The following is a 16445-nucleotide window of genomic DNA, read 5'->3' as shown; positions in this document are numbered from 1 at the left end:
GGACACGCAGCCTGAGCCCTCCTAAGGGTGCTGAGAAGGAAAGGGGCTTTCCCGGGGTTAAATGCTCAGCATCTGCTGGTGGAACTCTGGGTTTGGCCAAACCATGTGTCCTGCAGTGCCTTCCCTTGCCCCGGTGAGCCCTCAGCCTCTGTGTTATTTCCAAAGCTTTGTGGAGACCTTTGAGCCAAAAGTCCATCCTGTGCAGGCGGGCTGGAGAGGACAGAGGGACGGGAAGGGGCAGACGGCGCTCACATGGCGCTGCCAGCCAAGATGTAGGACAAGAGCTGGCAGATGGAGGCGGGCAGACAGGAGTGTGAGGCTGCACCCAGACGCTCTTTGCTGTGACGGGATCTTGGCTCACTGCTGTTCAACAGCTGCTGAGCTTCCCGGGGCTGGGGGCTGCGGGACTCCGGAGGGACAGAGGACATGGGGATGGGGAGCTCGGGCGGCTCCCCAGGGAAAGGAGCAGCTGGGGAAAGAGCAGGCAAAGGCTTTCTGCTGAAGCTGTGGAGATGAGGGGCCTGGCTGGAGCTGTGGCTGGGGGATGGAGCCGGGGGAGAGGGGGCTTACAGCCCCATCTGGGACACGTTCCTGTCCTGCCGATGGCACAGGGACCACCGTGTGCACCCCTGCTCTGTTGGACCTCCTGGATCACTGCGGAGACCACGAGGAAAACTCCACACCCAGCCTGTGTAAAACTTTGCAGCAGATGAAGCTGAGAGCAGTGGGAAGCCCCCACCCACCCTGCCACAGCACATGGGCAAAGCAGGAGCTCCATCTGAGGGACCCTGGGCCTGCTCTGGGCTCTTCAAAGTCCCCTCTGGTGGCCTTATCCTCTGCTAACAGGATCCTCTGGTACCTTATGGGGAGAAGTTCAGGGGAAAATCTGGCTGCAATGAGGGGATAGGAAGGATATCCTGTTTCCCTAGGGAAGAGGTCATCAGGTAAAGTAGCCAAGGGAATCCTGTCCTGCAGAGCAAAGGGCTGCTCTGGGGGTTGAGGAGAGCCTGACTGCCCACTGGAAGGTTTGGGGTCAGTCCTGCTGGCACTGAGCCTGTGCAGGCCCCACTGGGACCCTCACAGAGCCTGTGCTTCAACCCAGGTATTTGCAGGGTCACCATTATCACAGTCCTTACGCTCCCAAGCCCTCTGTGGTGGCTCCAGCCTGGCTCCTGCTCCTCACTCAAACTATTATGGGATAGCACAGGATGGTCAAAGCTCTCATCTGCCAGAGCCCAGGCAAGGAATCCTGGTGCTCACTGAGCAGCCCCCAGGTGCCCTGTCAGCTGCTGGAGGACAAGGGAGGACCCTCAAGCTCCAGCTCCCCTGCACCCACCTCTTCCACCCACTGCCTCCCTCTTTCCCAGGGGTAGAGGGAAAGAGGGTAGAGAGGTAGGAAGCTCTGTCCCTGGCAGAGAATCCCTGCCAGGCAGGGCAGCTCTGTGCACACCTGAGCCAGGTGAGGCTTTTAGAGAGGAGGCAGAAGATGAAACGGGGATGAAGCAGAGAAAAAGGGTCAGGCTTTAGACACCTCTCCACTGTTTTACACCTGGAGCAAAAGCAGGAAGATCCAAAGCTGGAGGGATGCTGAGAGGAGCTGCTGGCAGGGAGCTGCTGCACAGCTCGTACCCTCGAGTGGGGCACAGCCAAAAAAAGCCCCTAGATGAAGGATCACGCAACTCTAAGGCTCGGGGACAGGGTCCTGCCATGCCACTGTGGCTGGGGACACTGCTCCGGGTCTGGTGCCATCGTGTGGACACACGACACTCGCACAACCCCCTTGTCCCTTTCCCTGGTGGAGAAACCAAGCTTGGCAGCAGAGCTCCCCCGGGCTGTACCGGGCACCACAGTTTTTGTCCCACTCTCACCACCCCAAGTCTCCCAAAATCTTGCCCACTGTCTGGATCTCCCGCTCAGCTGTCAGTGCTGAGCCTTCCCTGTCCAACCCATCAACCCCATTGCTGTACCCCACCTGCTCTGGCCACCCCCAAATTGTGACTACATTCAGGGGTCACCTGCTGATCTGGGGGGGAATCCCCCAAACCCCCTGGGCAGGGGAAAGGGGGAAAATAAATGACAAGTGGCCAGAGATGGAAAGATATGATGGGACTGGGGGGAACCTGCTCTGCTCCCCGAGTCTTAAGAGAGGCTCTCTGCCACGTGTAAACTTTCTCTCCAGATTTTACATCCCTTCTTCCCCCGTTTAATACTCCTTCTTGCCCATTTTCCAGGAAATCCCGTGCACCTCTCCATGGACAAACCCAGATGTGCTCCAGGCCCCCCTTTTCCCCGGGGCTCACCGCGGCAGCACATCCCCAGGGTGGCCCATCGCCGCGCCCCGCCTTGGGGGTCCCGGGGGGCTGCACTGAGCGGCCACAACAGGCGGCCGAACGCCGGCCCTGCCCGGGAGCCCCATCCCGGCGGGGCCCCGGGGCTGCCGGACACGCCGGAGCTCCCAGCAGAGGGAGCCCCAAGGACGCGGATGGGGGGCGCGGCCACCGGGCACGCCACGGCCCGGGGAGCGAGCGGGGACTGCCACTGTCACCCCTCCGAGCGTGAACTGCCACCCCTCCGAGAGGGAACTGTCACCCCTCCGAGAGGGAACTGTCACCCCTCCGTACGGGGACTGCCACCCCTCCGAGAGGGAACTGTCACCCCTCCGTACGGGGACTGCCACCCCTCCGAGAGGGAACTGTCACCCCTCCGTACGGGGACTGCCACCCCTCCGAGAGGGAACTGTCACCCCTCCGTACAGGGACAGCCACCCCTCCGAGCGGGAATTGTCACCCCTCCGTGCGGAGACGGTCACCCCTCCGAGAGGGAACTGTCACCCCTACGAGTAGGGACTGCCACCCCTCCGAGCGTGAACTGCCACCCCTCCGTGCGGGGACTGCCACCCCTCCGAGCGGTTCGCAAATGCCCCCAGACCTCCTTCCAGCCGCCGCACACCCCGCGTGTCTGTCCCTCCGTGAGCCATCCCTGTCCGGGGCTGCACCCCCTGCCAGAGCTCTCCTCCAGCCCAGGTGCCTGTGCAGGGAATTTGGGGCCGGACATCGGAAAACAGCGGCTGTGGCAGCAAAGAGGGTGTTCCCAGACTCGGGACAGCCCCGAACAATCGCTGTGACAAGTGGATTTCCCCCAGTTGAAGCCATCACCCGACACCACGTCCAAACCCAGAACACGGTGAAGCCTCTCTGCTCTGATCTTGGATGTAGTTAGCCTAAATTAATGCAGACGCAAAGCAGCAGACAGGGAGGGTTTGAAATGATGCTCCCGGTGCTTTTGGAACGTCGGCTCGTGGCATTGCACCAGAAGATTTCCCGTTCACACCTCGTCGTTCCACAGGTTTGGGCACCGTTGGACACATTGTTGGGGGGAAAAGGGAGCAGGATGGAAATAACCTGCCAGATGGGGAGGGGAGATGGGAGATAGAAGAAATATCACAGGCAATGCTTCATGATGTCAGAGGAAAGTCCCTCCCATTTGCCCAGCATTTGCTCCTTTATTTAAAGCCCATCATTAGTGGCAGCCATGTGGAAAGGGATTTAAACCAGTCCCGAGTGAATTAGGTGCCATATTTTGACCATGTGTCTAATCTACCAAAGTCCTCTCCAAATCCTGCTTTCCCCTGAAAACTGCTGCTTTCTTCAGCAGCCAGGAGGTCTGGGGGCTCCAGCCCTTCCCCTGCATGAGGGAAATTTTGGGCACTTGAGAGGCTGGGGCTAAAAGCAGGAGGCTGCCACAGTGTCAACAAGAAGTAGAGAGGCTGTGGGCCAGGGAAAATCATGGAATAAATGGGATCTGGGCCAAATCCAGGCAGACAGTGCCAGGCTGCTACTCAGAACTGCTGCCAGAGCAGTCTGGCACAGACAAGGAGAGGAAATCCCAGCCAGACCTGGAATTTAATCCTGACTTCCTGGTGAAGTGGCTGAAAATGTTCAGCTTTCGGGGACTTTGGGGCACAGAAGTAACCAGAGGCCAAGGCACTTGAGGAAGGCCATGAAGCTTGGCTGGAAACCCCAACATGGCCATCAGGAAGAAAACACTTCTATGGGTTGAGTTTGTGCCCCAGACTCTTCACAGCAGTCCCGGAGATGCTGGAAGCAGGGTGTGCATGTCCCAAGCCTTGTGGTGAGACAGCTGAGATGGGGAAAGTTGCCTGTCCATCTGGGGAACACCTCAAGGAGGGAAGAGAGGAGAAAACAGGAATTTCCTTAGAACTGCCATGGCAGGCAGGAACACAAAGGGAAACTGAGGCAAAGGAGAGTGGACTGGTGGGACAGGGCAGTTGAAATGCGTGGATGCAGAGCTGTCCCAAACCCTCTCCTCTAGAGCTGCTGGTGAGGGTGGCATTAGGTGGCTGGCAAGCGTAGGGTTAACCCAGCCCATCCCTCCCCGGGTGCTGCCCAGCCTGGCCCAGGTGGTGCCAGGACTATGAAAGGGCTGGGGGAAGCCTGCAGGAAGGGCTGAGGGGGCAGAAGGGAGAGGCTGCTGGCTCCAGGCTTGAAAGGGGGTGGCAGCAGAGCTGTGCTGCCACACAGAGCCTGTTCCCTGCCTTGAGAGCTGTTGCACTGCACAGCACTGGGAGTTTTCCTGTGGTGTGACTGTGCCAGCCTGATGGCTCTCACCCACTCACCACCATCCTGCTGGAGATGGGAACTGGACTGGCTGGACCTGTTGTGCTTGTGAGATGTGGGTTTGGGATTATCCTTAGTGGGTGCAGGTGGGATGTTTAATTTTTCCTTCCAGTTTCCTTCAAAGTGTGAAGATCAGGCTGAGAGTCTCTCCACTTAGTGCCTCCACTTAGAGAAGAACTTCATGCTGAAGTTCCCATATTACTGTCTCTGAGAGCCCATGATGTTCTTTGAGCTTTAATTCTCTCTATATGCAGCATAAACTTTCTGATGGAAAAAATGAACATCTGCATGTGTCTTACTTTTTTGTTTTGTTTTTTTTTAGTGGATTTTCCTCTGGATGCAAAACAAGAGTGGAAAAGTACAGCCCTGAAGTTTATTGGAACCTGGAAACTGAGGCTCAGAGTAAAATCCTGTTACAGGGACACGGAGCAGAGTGTGATATTCTTGCACAGGGAAGGTGCACCCCAGCCCTTTTTTCTTCCAGTGGAGCAGCAAAAGTTCCAGCAACCAGTGAAAGATGCTCCCACCCTCCCCAGCTGCCAGCCGTTGCACTGCAGAGAACAAAGCGATAAGGAAAACTGTGGTGTCATTAATGTGATGATTAAATTGGCATCTGGAGGTGTCAGCATGAAGAACAAGGCTCTCACATCCTCATCCCTGCCAGCCCCATGGTCCTGCCCCTCAGCCCTGTCCCATGCCAGACCTGGGAGATGCTCCTTTGCAAATAAATTCATGTGAAAGAGCTGCAGGTCCTGTGCTGAGTTTCCCCCTCTATCCTGCATTTGCTGCCATGCTTGTGCTTCATTGGGATGTTGTTGTGGCTGATTGGGGTTTCTTTATGGCTGGAGGTTTTGATCTTGGCTTGCAGAGTGAGTCACCGCATGGCAAATGGGATCCCATCCCAGAGATGTCATTTCCTCACCCCATGTTCTTTGCAAATGAGGTTTTGCAGGGCTTGAGCAGCTGTTTTTCCTTCCAGCTGAAAGCCTCTTCCCAGGCACATTTAAAGACATGAATTGGGTGCTGATATTAATTCCCTGCTGCATAGGCAGGGAATTAATATCTACCATGGCCCAGTGGGAGATGTAACAGGTCCTGGCAGGCCCGGGGGCCACCATGAATCAACCTGTGAGTGCCAAGTGGCTCTGAACCAAGGGGAGGGGAGAGAGGCCATCCCTGTGCAGTGCCATGTTGTTACATGGTTTTGATCACTCAAAAAGGAGGAGACTTGGAAAGTAGCAAATAAAGGCATGAAGTGACTTCTTGGTGCCTGGTAAAATGCCCTAGACCCAGGCTCCATTTAAATGTATTTTGGAGATGGACTTGCTGTAGATGAGGTGGTCCCAAGCTCATTATGTGTTGGCCAAGATGATTTCAGCTGGCAAAATGCTCCTTTGGGTGTCCCCTGGCTTGGCTCTGCTGCTGAGGAAAGGCAGGGCAGCTTTGGCCCGGTGCCGAGTGTGCCACAGCTTTGTCACGGAGCAGATCTCAGCCAGGATGAGGGATTTCCATCACAGCTTGCTTGCTGCTTCTGGGGCTGGCAGAGCACTCTGCTGCAGCCGTGGGACCTGCTGCGGGCCACCTCTCAGCCTCCCCAAGCCTGGCTTTTTCAAGTTAGGAAAATGCGGTGGTAGTGTGGGACTGAGGCCCAGAAGACACCCCCTCCTTGCAGCTGCATCTGTCTCCTCCAGGTACAAAATGCCACCTCCATCACTGGTTGCAGTCCCAGTCTTGGCTCTGCTACCTCTGATGACCCTGCGAGGTGCCATGGAGCAGCATCCAACAGGAGCCCAGAGGTGGTCAGGGGGAGACGGGAAAACAATGTGCTATCAGCAAAGCCCTGGCCCACAGACACATCCACAGCTTGGGGTGAAATAATCTGACCCTTTTTTGATCTTGGGTGATTCATTCTGACCTCGGTAAAAAACCACGGTCCCCAGCCTCGTGCTGAATGGAGGGCACAGAGCTGGAACTGTGCAGATCCTGTCAGGGTGCCTTGGCCTGCAGCCAGCCCTCATCCAATTCCATCACTGCCCAGGGGGCACGGCCAGGGCAGCAGCCCTGGCTAACTCAGCCTAATGGCCAAAGCCCAGTGCCCCTGCCAGGTGAAAAAGCACTTCAAGTCTGTGCTGGCCCTGATTAGCAAAACTATGGTTGCCATGGAGCCTGAATACCTGCTAATGGAGTGCCTGCCTTCCCTGTCCCCTCTGCAGACCCGGGGGACACAAGCTGCGGAGCAGAGGCCAATTTTGCTGCTCCCTAAAAACATGATTGCTTCCATCCCGGTGAATATTGAAATGTCTCTTATGTTTTCTTTTTTCCTTCCTTCTTTCAGCCTCGTTTGGGGTAGAGGAGAAATATCCCTCCCCAGCTGCTCCTCAGATGAGCTGTGGGGCTCTGGGGGCAGACTCTGCAGGGAGAAGCGCCAGGCTGTGAGCAGGGCACCAGCCCAGGGGTGCTGTCCCAGGGCAGCAAAGGCTCCCTGCTGTTCCTTTACCAGATGCCTGCACTCTGGAAAAGGTGCTGGCCAGTTTATGAGCAGCTCAGAAAAAGGGATTTGGAGATCGAGAAACAACTGCCACTGCAGTGAGAGGTTAAGATGTCACCTGCTTAGGCCGTGTGAGAGGGGAAGAGAAGGTAAAAATGCTGAGGTGAGATTTTTGGGAATGGGCACAGCTGTTACAAAGTGAAAAAGGCCTCGGGAGAGTTACTGAGTGGAGATGCACAGGAGAGTGATGGCTAAAAAATTATTACAGGAGGGTGTCCCACACAGACAAGGATGGGTGGATGGGCTCTGCTGGGTAAAACACAGCAAGGCTGCTTTGAAAAGGCTGCCTCATTGACCTGTCTGTGCAAAATTATTCAGATCTGGGCCTGTTTGGCAGGTCTGTGTGGCCTTTCCTGGCCTCGAGGTCTAAAAAAAGCATCCTCCTGCTCTCTGAAATGCATCCTCTAGGCTTCTCATCTCCAGGTGACCAAAGAGGGGCAGCTTTGAGTAGGCAGCTCCCAGCAGAGAGAGAAGGCCCTTTTACATCCTCCCTGCAAAAGATTTGCTTCCTCTGCAAGGGGAGAGGGTTCATTCTTGCCCAAAATCTTCATGACCCTGTTCTGTCTGTGCTGGCTGTCCCTGCCCTGGAAAATTTGCTGCAGCAATTCCCTGAGAAGGGGCTGCTCACGTGCTTCCTTCTGTGGCAGCAGAATGCAACCCGGAGACTCTTGCCTGCTGCAGGATAGCATAGAGGGGACAAGGGACTGTCTGTGCCTCAGTTTCCCTCTTGGATGCAATGTTCCTCTGTGGCTTGGTGGCTTTTTGTGTTCAGAACCAGAGGGTGTTAATTAAATCTGCAAAGTGCAGGAAGAAATGGGGATGGAGCACAGACAGCTCTGCAAGGCTGTGCTGGGCTGCCCTGCAGTTACTGTGTGATGCCCTCTTGAGAGGACCCACACGTGGATGCAGTGGGTTATTAGGGATCTGCCTCTCGAGCTCTGAAACTGAGGTTTGCTTTCTCTTTTGGCTTCTTAATTCTCCTGGCACAGCTGCAGAGCTGGGCCTTGCTCAGCTTCTGTGTGGCAGCCTTAACCCACTCGTGGGGAGAGCCGGGTGCCAGCAGGGACAAGCTCTGCCCTGGCTGGCCCTCTGGGAGGGAGGGGGTACAGCAGGGAGCAGCAGCAACACTGCAGCTGGGCTTACAAAGGGAGCCTCATGGGTGCCCTTGCTTTGCTTGTCTTCTCCCAGCCTAACCCAGAGGTGCTCTGGCCATGGAGAGGGCTGGGGCTGACAGGCCATGAGGAGGAGCAGGTTTTGGTGGTGTGCAGCTTGCCATCCTCCCTGCCACCTCCCCAGGCAGGGTTAATATAATAAAATACCCAACCAGGGGAATGGGCTGAAGGATCAAGCTCCCATGTGCAGTTTACCCTCTTTTCAGCAGTGGGGGAGCAGTAGAGGAAGAGAGGTTGTCACTTGCTGGTCATTTTGCTTATCAGAAAATTAACAGAGAGAATGGATCGTTCTAAAGGACTGTTAGATTTGTGAGGACTTAGAGGTGGGATGCAGGAAGAAAGAGATCCAAGAGAAAGAAGTGGTATGCAGCCAGTCCCTGAGAGCTGCCAACTCTTCCCAGAGAGATATGGCAGCAGGTAGGGTGGGAGCAGCTATTGAGGCCCCAGTGATGTGGGATGCTCCAACAGGCTGATGTGAATGACGAGGGAAACGAGGAGGCAAAGGGAGAAGGATCCCATGTCCCGTGGTTCTGGTGTCCCAGAAAAACTGGGGCTGCAAATGGGACAGAGAGGTCTGCCACCACCTGGAATTCTGGATCTGACAGCCTGGTGGGGATGGAGGGACTCGTGGGTCATTTTGGAGAGAACCAAGCTTTGTCTTGTCCTCGCTCCTTGCAAACCATCCTTCCTACCTGCCTGTTGTCCTCAGGAAGGAAAGGAAGGTTTAGGAAAGCAGATGCTGAAGTTTGTCAAGAGCTCAGCAACATCTCCACTGCTTTGTTCCAATCCAAGCAACCTCCAAACACCCCAGTGCCTGCAGACATCCCCTCATGCTCCTGGGAGTGCAGGACACGTGAGCCATGGGCGTTCCTGCAGGGACAAGGACAGAGGTGCAGAGCTCAGGGGGCTCCCCAAGGGCTGCCTTGAGGCAAAGCCTGGACAGAGGTGAGGAACAAGACAAGAGGTTGAAGGAATTGTGGCTGTGTGCAGGGAACAGCCTCTGCCCCAAGGATGGGGAGGTGGCTGTGTAACAGTGCCCAGAGCTTGGGGAGCACCTGGACTGTGCTGGGAGCTGGCTGGGTGTGCCTGTGCTCAGCACCTGGGACTGTGCTGGGAGCTGGCTGGGTGTGCCTGTGCCCAGCAGCTGGGACTGTGCTGGGAGCTGGCTGTGTGTGACTGTGCTCAGCACCGGGGACTGTGCTGGGAGCTGGCTGGGTGTGCCTGTGCTCAGCACCTGGGACTGTGCTGGGAGCTGGCTGTGTGTGACTGTGCTCAGCACCTGGACTGTGCTGGGAGCTGGCTGTGTGTGACTGTGCTCAGCACCTGGACTGTGCTGTGAGCTGGCTGGGTGTGCCTGTGCCCAGCAGCTGGGACTGTGCTGGGAGCTGGCTGTGTGTGACTGTGCTCAGCACCTGGGACTGTGCTGGGAGCTGGCTGGGTGTGACTGTGCTCATCAGGGCAGTCAGAAAACAGGGGGGGAATGGAAGGGAGTGAGTTTTCCCGGAATGCTTCTTTCCACGTTGTAATCCCTGAAGTGGGCTCGTGCTGAGGCTCCTCGTGCCTCTGCACTGGCACAGATCTGTTCCCTGCCTTGGGCATCCCCCAGGGAAAACAGCCTGTGCACAGTCTGGAGGCAGGGAAAGAAATCCCTGCCTCATCACTTACTGTTTGTAGCTCTGCCACCCAGGGGGTGTGACCTGACGCGTGCCACTTCCCTGGCACTGTCACCCATCCTGGCATCTGCCGAAACAGCCCTGCTAAGCCCTTGCCAGCATCATCCTGCTGCTGTCCCTGTGTCCTGTCCCAGCTGTCACCAGCACCATGCCATAACCCTGTTCTACTGTGTCTCCATCCCCGGAGGGATGAAGTTTCATTTCCTCGCTTCCATAGGAGCAGGCAGCAACTCTTCTCCTTCTCCCTCCCAGTTTCAGACACCGTTTCCAGTTTGTTGATTTCTTCCCTTGAGTAATGTCTTGTTTACACTCATTTACCCTCCAGGCCTTTGGCTTCAGCAGTTCCTCTCCTTTGGGGGAAAAGATGGTTTCCTGAGGAAAGTCAAGGCTCAGGGCAGCCATAGACCCTTTGTGCCTTTGGAGTGTTTGCTCTGCCAGCTCCCCTCTGCTTGATACTTTTTTTGGGCAGGGAGCAGAGGTAGGTCCAGGTCAGGGGTACCAAGACAGCCCAGGGCTTTGCTGGCCTTGTCCTGTGATCCCTCGCCTGCTCTGGAATTTCTGTGAGCAAAGCCAAGGAGGAGCGAGTGGTACTGCTCCATCTGCTGTGTGCTCCGGCATCAGGAGGAGCATTGGGCCCTGCGGACCCCAGGGGCTGTGTCCTGGTGCGGGAGGCCACCAGATCCAGGTAGCTCCTCACATCCTGGCCACAGGCAGCAGGCTCGGCAGTGCAGCCAGCTGTGCTGGGGCTCAGCCCGGTGGGGCTGGCAGCAGGGCTCTCCTGGCAGGTCTCTCCAGGTTCCCTCTCCAAGATCCCTGGACTGCCCGCTCGAATTCAGCCCTGCTGGGGCTCTTTCAGCTCAGCCTCTGCGCAGGGTGGGATGGCGCTGGGACACGCAGAAGGAGGTAAGTCCCGGGATGCCAGAGCCCTTCAAGGTGTCATCCCTGGGGGGACCGGGTCCACCCGCGCCCTGCCACCCTCGGAGGGGATGAAGGGACCGGAGTGTGTCCCTGTGCCCAGGGGCGCCTCCCGGTCCCGCGGGGTGGCAGTGCCAGCAGCGGAACGATGCCGACCCCGCATCTCCGCCCCGTCCCCACCTGCGGGGCTGGGGCGGGCTGGAGAGCCGGAGCCGCGGAGCCCCCACCCCGCGGGCGGAGCGGGAGCCCGAGGGCTTCTCTGGCTCCGGGCGGTCTCGGACCGGGCCAGCACGTCCAGCGGAGGAGAGAGGAGCCGCGGGCGGAGCGGGGACACGCAGCCTTGACCCGCAGCCTTGACACGCGTCCGTGGGGCTCAGGAACCGTGAGTGGGTCTCTGTGTGCGCGGCGTGTTACGTGCGTGTGCGCGGGTCTGCGCGACGGCCGAGCAGCAGTTCCCTGCCACCGGGGTGTCACCACGGAGGACGGGCGGGAGCGGACGGACGCGGGGCGCGGGGCGATGCTGCGAGCGCAGCAACTTCCTCGCACCCAGGTGCGACGGGAGCCGGCTGGAGCCACCTGCTTCACGGGGCGGTGATTCGGGTGACCCAGGGATGGCACGTCTGGAAGTGGGAGACCTCGGGAACCCGCTGGGTCCACCTGCATGTCCCCGAGATGAGCCCGGACGAGCGGGCGCTGCACAGGCTCCCCGGGGCGGCCGCGGGGCTGATCGATGCTTTACTCACCGCCGAGGCCGCGCAGATGACAAATGCCGGCGTTGCGACGGCTGCCGGAGGGGCCGGAGACGTCTGTGCCGCCCTCCCCTGGGACTCTCAGAGTCGATGGAGTTTATTACCTTAACGTTATTTCCTCTCTCTGAAGGGCAGCTTTTTGGCAGTGCTGCTTTGCAGATAAGGACCCAGCCCCCGGCAGGGGCAGGGTCTCGGCACGGCGATTTGTTTGGCCAGCGGTGGGAAGGGAAGGAAGCCCCTGGCACAGCCCCCAGCCTCTCAGCTGACAGCCGACAAGAGGGAGAAGGTGGAAAAGGGCAGGCGGTTTCTCCGAGCCGAGCTCCGAGGGGAAAGCAGCGGCAGGATTTCATTTGCCTGCCTCTTAAGGCAGTGAAGTCCCCATCCCCTCCCACGTTCCCTCCCCAGCCCTGACCCTGGGCGGCGCAGGGGTGGTGGGACCTCAGCGTTCCTTCATCTGGAGTTTCCCAACGAGCCGTAAGTCCTTATCATGTTGGAAAATCAATTTTCCCTCTGGCTGTTTTATTGGTTGCCCTGCCAGCCCTTCTACATACCCAGTAGAATTGCTGCCAGGAGAGGTTTTTGGGGCTGTATCCTGCTCTGCTCACAGAGCAGGACAAGAGAACAGCCCTGCTGACATTCCCCTGATGGGGCAAAGGGGCTGAGGTGGACTGGGGAGCTGCCAGGGTTGTTTTCGGATGGGAAATGGGGCAGGAAGCACTTGGGAAGCCTGAGGGAGTTTAGGTGGAGGTTTTGTGTGGTTTCACAAAGGAAAGGCTGTGTCTGGGGCAGGATGGGTGCAGAGTGCAGAGCCCTGGTGATCAGCAGAATCCCAGCACCCTGACAGCCGTGGGGAGAGGGACAATGGGGGCAGGGGGAGCAGAGAAGTTGGGAAAGCATCCCGCAAACCTCTCCATCTCTCCACAGCCATGAATCCCTATGTCAATTGCTCCAGTTCCGAGCAAGACTTCCTTGTGGAGCCCATCAGCCCTGACCTCAGCAACAGGACTCACCCAGAGACCTTTTTCGACCCTAAGGATGCCAACCTGACAGAGGAGCAGCTGCGGGATAAGTACCTGGGACCTCGACGGTCCAACTTCTTTGTCCCAGTCTGTGTCATTTACCTGCTGATCTTCCTGGTGGGGGCTGTGGGCAACACGCTCACCTGCATCGTCATCCTCCGGCACCGCTTCATGAGGACGCCCACCAACTACTACCTGTTCAGCCTGGCCGTGTCCGACCTGCTGGTGCTGCTGCTGGGGATGCCTCTGGAGCTCTACGACATGTGGAGCAACTACCCCTTCCTGCTGGGGGCCAGCGGCTGCTATTTCAAGACGCTGCTCTTCGAGGCCGTCTGCTTCGCCTCCATCCTCAACGTCACGGCCCTGAGCGTGGAGCGCTACATCGCTGTGGTGCACCCGCTCAAAGCCAAGTACGTGGTGACCAGGAACCATGCCAAGAGGGTCATTGTCACCATCTGGGTCTTGTCAGTCGTCTGCTCCATCCCCAACACCAGCCTCCATGGGCTGCAGCCTCTCTATGTGCCAGGACGGGGGCGGGTGCCCGATTCAGAGATCTGCACCCTGGTGAAACCACGCTTGACTTACAATCTCATCATCCAGGTCACCACCATCCTCTTCTTCTTCCTGCCCATGGGGACCATCAGTGTCCTCTACCTTCTTATTGGCCTGCAGCTCAAGAAAGAAAAGATGCTGGAAGCCTTGGGAGCCAAGAATGGCAGCAGCCGCAACTGCCACAACCCCCAGGGGCAGAAGAAAGTCAAGAGGAGGCAGGTCACAAAGATGCTGTGTGAGTCGGTGCTGGGCATGGCAGAGCCAGGGACTGTCTCCCAAGGCTGTGTTGGGAGGGTGCTGGGGGGAAACTGAGTCATGGGCAGTCCAGAGCACCATGGCTGGGCCATCCCAGAGGAAGGCTGTGGGTCTGTCTTGTGGCGTGTTGGGGCAAAGGCAGATCTGGTGATTCTAGTCCAGCAGCAAGGATTGCTTGGCCCAGCTCCCTCCAAGCTATACTATATCCCTTCCTCGAGGCGAGTGCAGGGTGAGAAAGAGAAAGGAGGTGGGTTGGGGTGGGGGAATTCACTCCCCATCCCTCCACCCAGACCTCAAATGCTGGTGGCAGTGGTGGGGTTTCCCAGAAGGACAGCACTTCTGCCCAGCCCCACAGCCTCTGTGACCTCAACAGGGCAATGACCCAAGGCTGGATTGAAACATCCTCTTTCCCACTACTCTTCACTCTTGATCCCCTCTCCAGCATGGTTCCAGAGCCTCTGGCCTCCTTCCCAGGAGTGGGAGCTGGCTGCCCACCTCTCCCTGGCACACTGACCTCCACACGCTCCCAGTCCCGTGATGGCACAGCCATGGCAGACTGCCCAGCCCAGTCCAACAGCGTGGCGAGGCTGCTTCTCTGCCACCTCCCAGACAAGTGGTAACTCTGCTTTCCAAGGCACTTGGGCTGGGCTGGGGACAAAGGGGAAGCTGCCCTGCATGCCACAGAGACGCATTGTGGCATGGGTATGGCAGAGGACCCCAGGACTACCTGCACATATACATACCTGCACCCTTCCCTTTCCATCAGGAGAGCTGGGTTATAAAACAAAAAAACCAAAATCAAAACCAGAGCACAAGGAAAGGTCTCAAATAGCTCATGCTCCTTGGACTTTGCTGGTGAAGGTGGCAGGTTTCCTCAGGCTGAATGCTAACTGGGCAGTGAGTCCCCCAGCGGTGCTGCATGGCTGTGACAGGGCCAGCTGCCTGACAATGAGGAGTGGAGAAGTGCAGCACAGAATTAGCACTGGCAGGAGATGGAGGGAGGAAATCCTGTCCAGACCTCCAGCCCTCCCATGACGAGTCCAGAAGGCACTGAGGGGATCTTTCCCCTCTCCTTCCTCTCTCTCGTGCTTCTCTGCTATGGCCAAAGCTGAAATGGGGCAGTTCTTGGCCAGGGACTGGAGATCTCTGTGGGGTTGGTAATCCCCATCCCCCCAGTAACACCAGCTCCTTGTGTCCCCACAGTCGTGCTGGTGGTGGTGTTTGGCATCTGCTGGGCTCCCTTCCACACCGACCGCCTTGTCTGGAGTTTTGTATCCACCTGGACCAGCAACATGCTCCACATGTTCCAGTACGTCCACATCATCTCAGGCGTCTTCTTCTACCTGAGCTCGGCTGCCAACCCCATCCTCTACAACCTGATGTCCACCCGCTTCCGGGAGATGTTCAAGGAGGTGATGTGCCGCGCCGGCCGCCGCCCGCCGTGGGCACGGGGACACTCGCCCAGCGTCACCCGCACCACCACGCGCAGCACCGAGTGCGAGCCCGTGCCCGGCGCCAGCGGGCTGCCCCTCCCTGACGCCGAGGAGTACGAGCTGGAGGACGTGGAGAGGGGTCACCAGGCCACCACCCACGCAATGTCCCTCTGCTGAAGAGTGGGAGGACAGGGAAGGACTCTGGGACCAGCTTTCCTCACTGCCAACATCCGTCTGACTGTGGCGCTCATCCTGTGGCGGGGAGCGGGGCGGGAGCGAGGGGGGATCCCTGCCTCTCTGTGCTGGTTGTATCAGCAGCACTGCTCCAGGGACATGGTGGCAGTGACCTTGCAATGCATCCCACTGTCCTCAGCACCAGGCCTGGCCAGGGCCAGGGCATCCCTGGTGGTGTGGGGACAGCTGACTTTTATCAGGGATATGTCAGCAATCCATCCCTCGTGGCCCAGTGGGGTGAACCCACAGGTACTGGAGCTGGGGCTTAGGCATCCCAGGCTGTTTTAGGACACAGGCATAGATGGGTGCCCCCAGAGGTGCTTGCACCTGGGCTGAGATCCAGGGCTGTGGGAGAGGTTTGCATGGGACTGTGGAAAAACCCCCTTCATGGGGAAAAAACAGCCTGTGGGTGCCTTGTCCATTGAGAGCTCTTCAGAGCTGTCTGGCACCAATGTAACCCTGATTTTCTGGCACATCTCTTCAGTGGTGCCAGCTGGTGCCTGGCTGCAGGGTGCTGGAATAGCTCCTTGCTCCCTGCCTTTCTCATGCCCTGCATTCCCAGCCCTTTGAGGGCAAGGGAAGGAGCATGGCTGCTCCCTCCAGAGCTGGAGTCCAGGGCGGGAAAATATGGGACAAAGGGATGTCCAGGCTGTCTGTAGTGCCAAGGCAGAGCTCCATAGCTGTCACATGAATATGCTCCCCTCTCCCCTCTCTGACCAGCATGTGTTGGGTGCCAATCTCTTCTTCCTCTGCCCACCGTGGTCACCTGAACTTGTGGGGAGCCCTCCTCCATCCCTGCCCTGCATGGGCTGAGCCTCACTGAGAATTAAAAAAAGCCACTGGCCTGATTTGTGCCCTGCTCGTGTCCCCTAGCACCCAGCTCTGCTCCCAGCATGAGGCTGAGCCCAGGCCGTGCTCCTGGGGAGGGTGATGGATAAGCCACGTGCCAGGGTGATGGACACCTGGGCTGGTTCATCAGATCTCCCTGGGGGCTCTGCTGCTGTGGTGGGTCTGCGGGTCCAGGGACACTGAGGGCATGGCAGGGAGGGCACAAGTGGGATGCCTGCACCCTTCCTGGCCTCTCAGGCTGAGCTAGGGCTGGGCCCTGTGCAGAGGGACAGCTGCCTCTGGAGCTGTGGCCATCAGTCCTTCCCCAGACACACAGCTTAGAAAATGTCACGAAAATGCCAGGGAGCGTGGGCTGGCTGGTCATGCTCTCCTATGCTGGAGGGACCCATCGATTTCCTGTCTGAGATCA

The 16445-nt window shown here is 58.0% G+C and overlaps 1 protein-coding gene across 1 annotated transcript; it reads left to right on the top strand.

The window, feature by feature from the left end:
• The first annotated feature begins 11233 nt into the window (after nucleotides 1-11233).
• On the top strand, nucleotides 11234-15398 carry NMUR1 (neuromedin U receptor 1). The gene is made up of 4 exons (XM_038145959.1): nucleotides 11234-11327; nucleotides 11825-12168; nucleotides 12619-13500; nucleotides 14724-15398. The coding sequence occupies exons 3-4, from the start codon at nucleotides 12621-12623 to the stop codon at nucleotides 15128-15130; spliced, it is 1287 nt and encodes a 428-aa protein (XP_038001887.1). The 5' UTR covers nucleotides 11234-11327; nucleotides 11825-12168; nucleotides 12619-12620; the 3' UTR covers nucleotides 15131-15398.
• Nucleotides 15399-16445: the final 1047 nt, after the last annotated feature.

Source organism: Motacilla alba, chromosome 9, assembly GCF_015832195.1.
Source record: "Motacilla alba alba isolate MOTALB_02 chromosome 9, Motacilla_alba_V1.0_pri, whole genome shotgun sequence".
Classification (NCBI taxonomy): Eukaryota; Metazoa; Chordata; class Aves; order Passeriformes; family Motacillidae; genus Motacilla; species Motacilla alba.
This window is presented reverse-complemented; position numbering and strand designations above follow the sequence as displayed.

Coding starts and splice junctions, on each gene's coding strand:
- NMUR1 (XM_038145959.1), top strand. CDS start 12,621: ATGAATCCCTATGTCAATTGCTCCAGTTCCGAGCAAGACTTCCTTGTG. Junction 13,501..14,723: donor GCAGGTCACAAAGATGCTGT/GTGAGTCGGTGC, acceptor GTGTCCCCACAG/TCGTGCTGGTGGTGGTGTTT.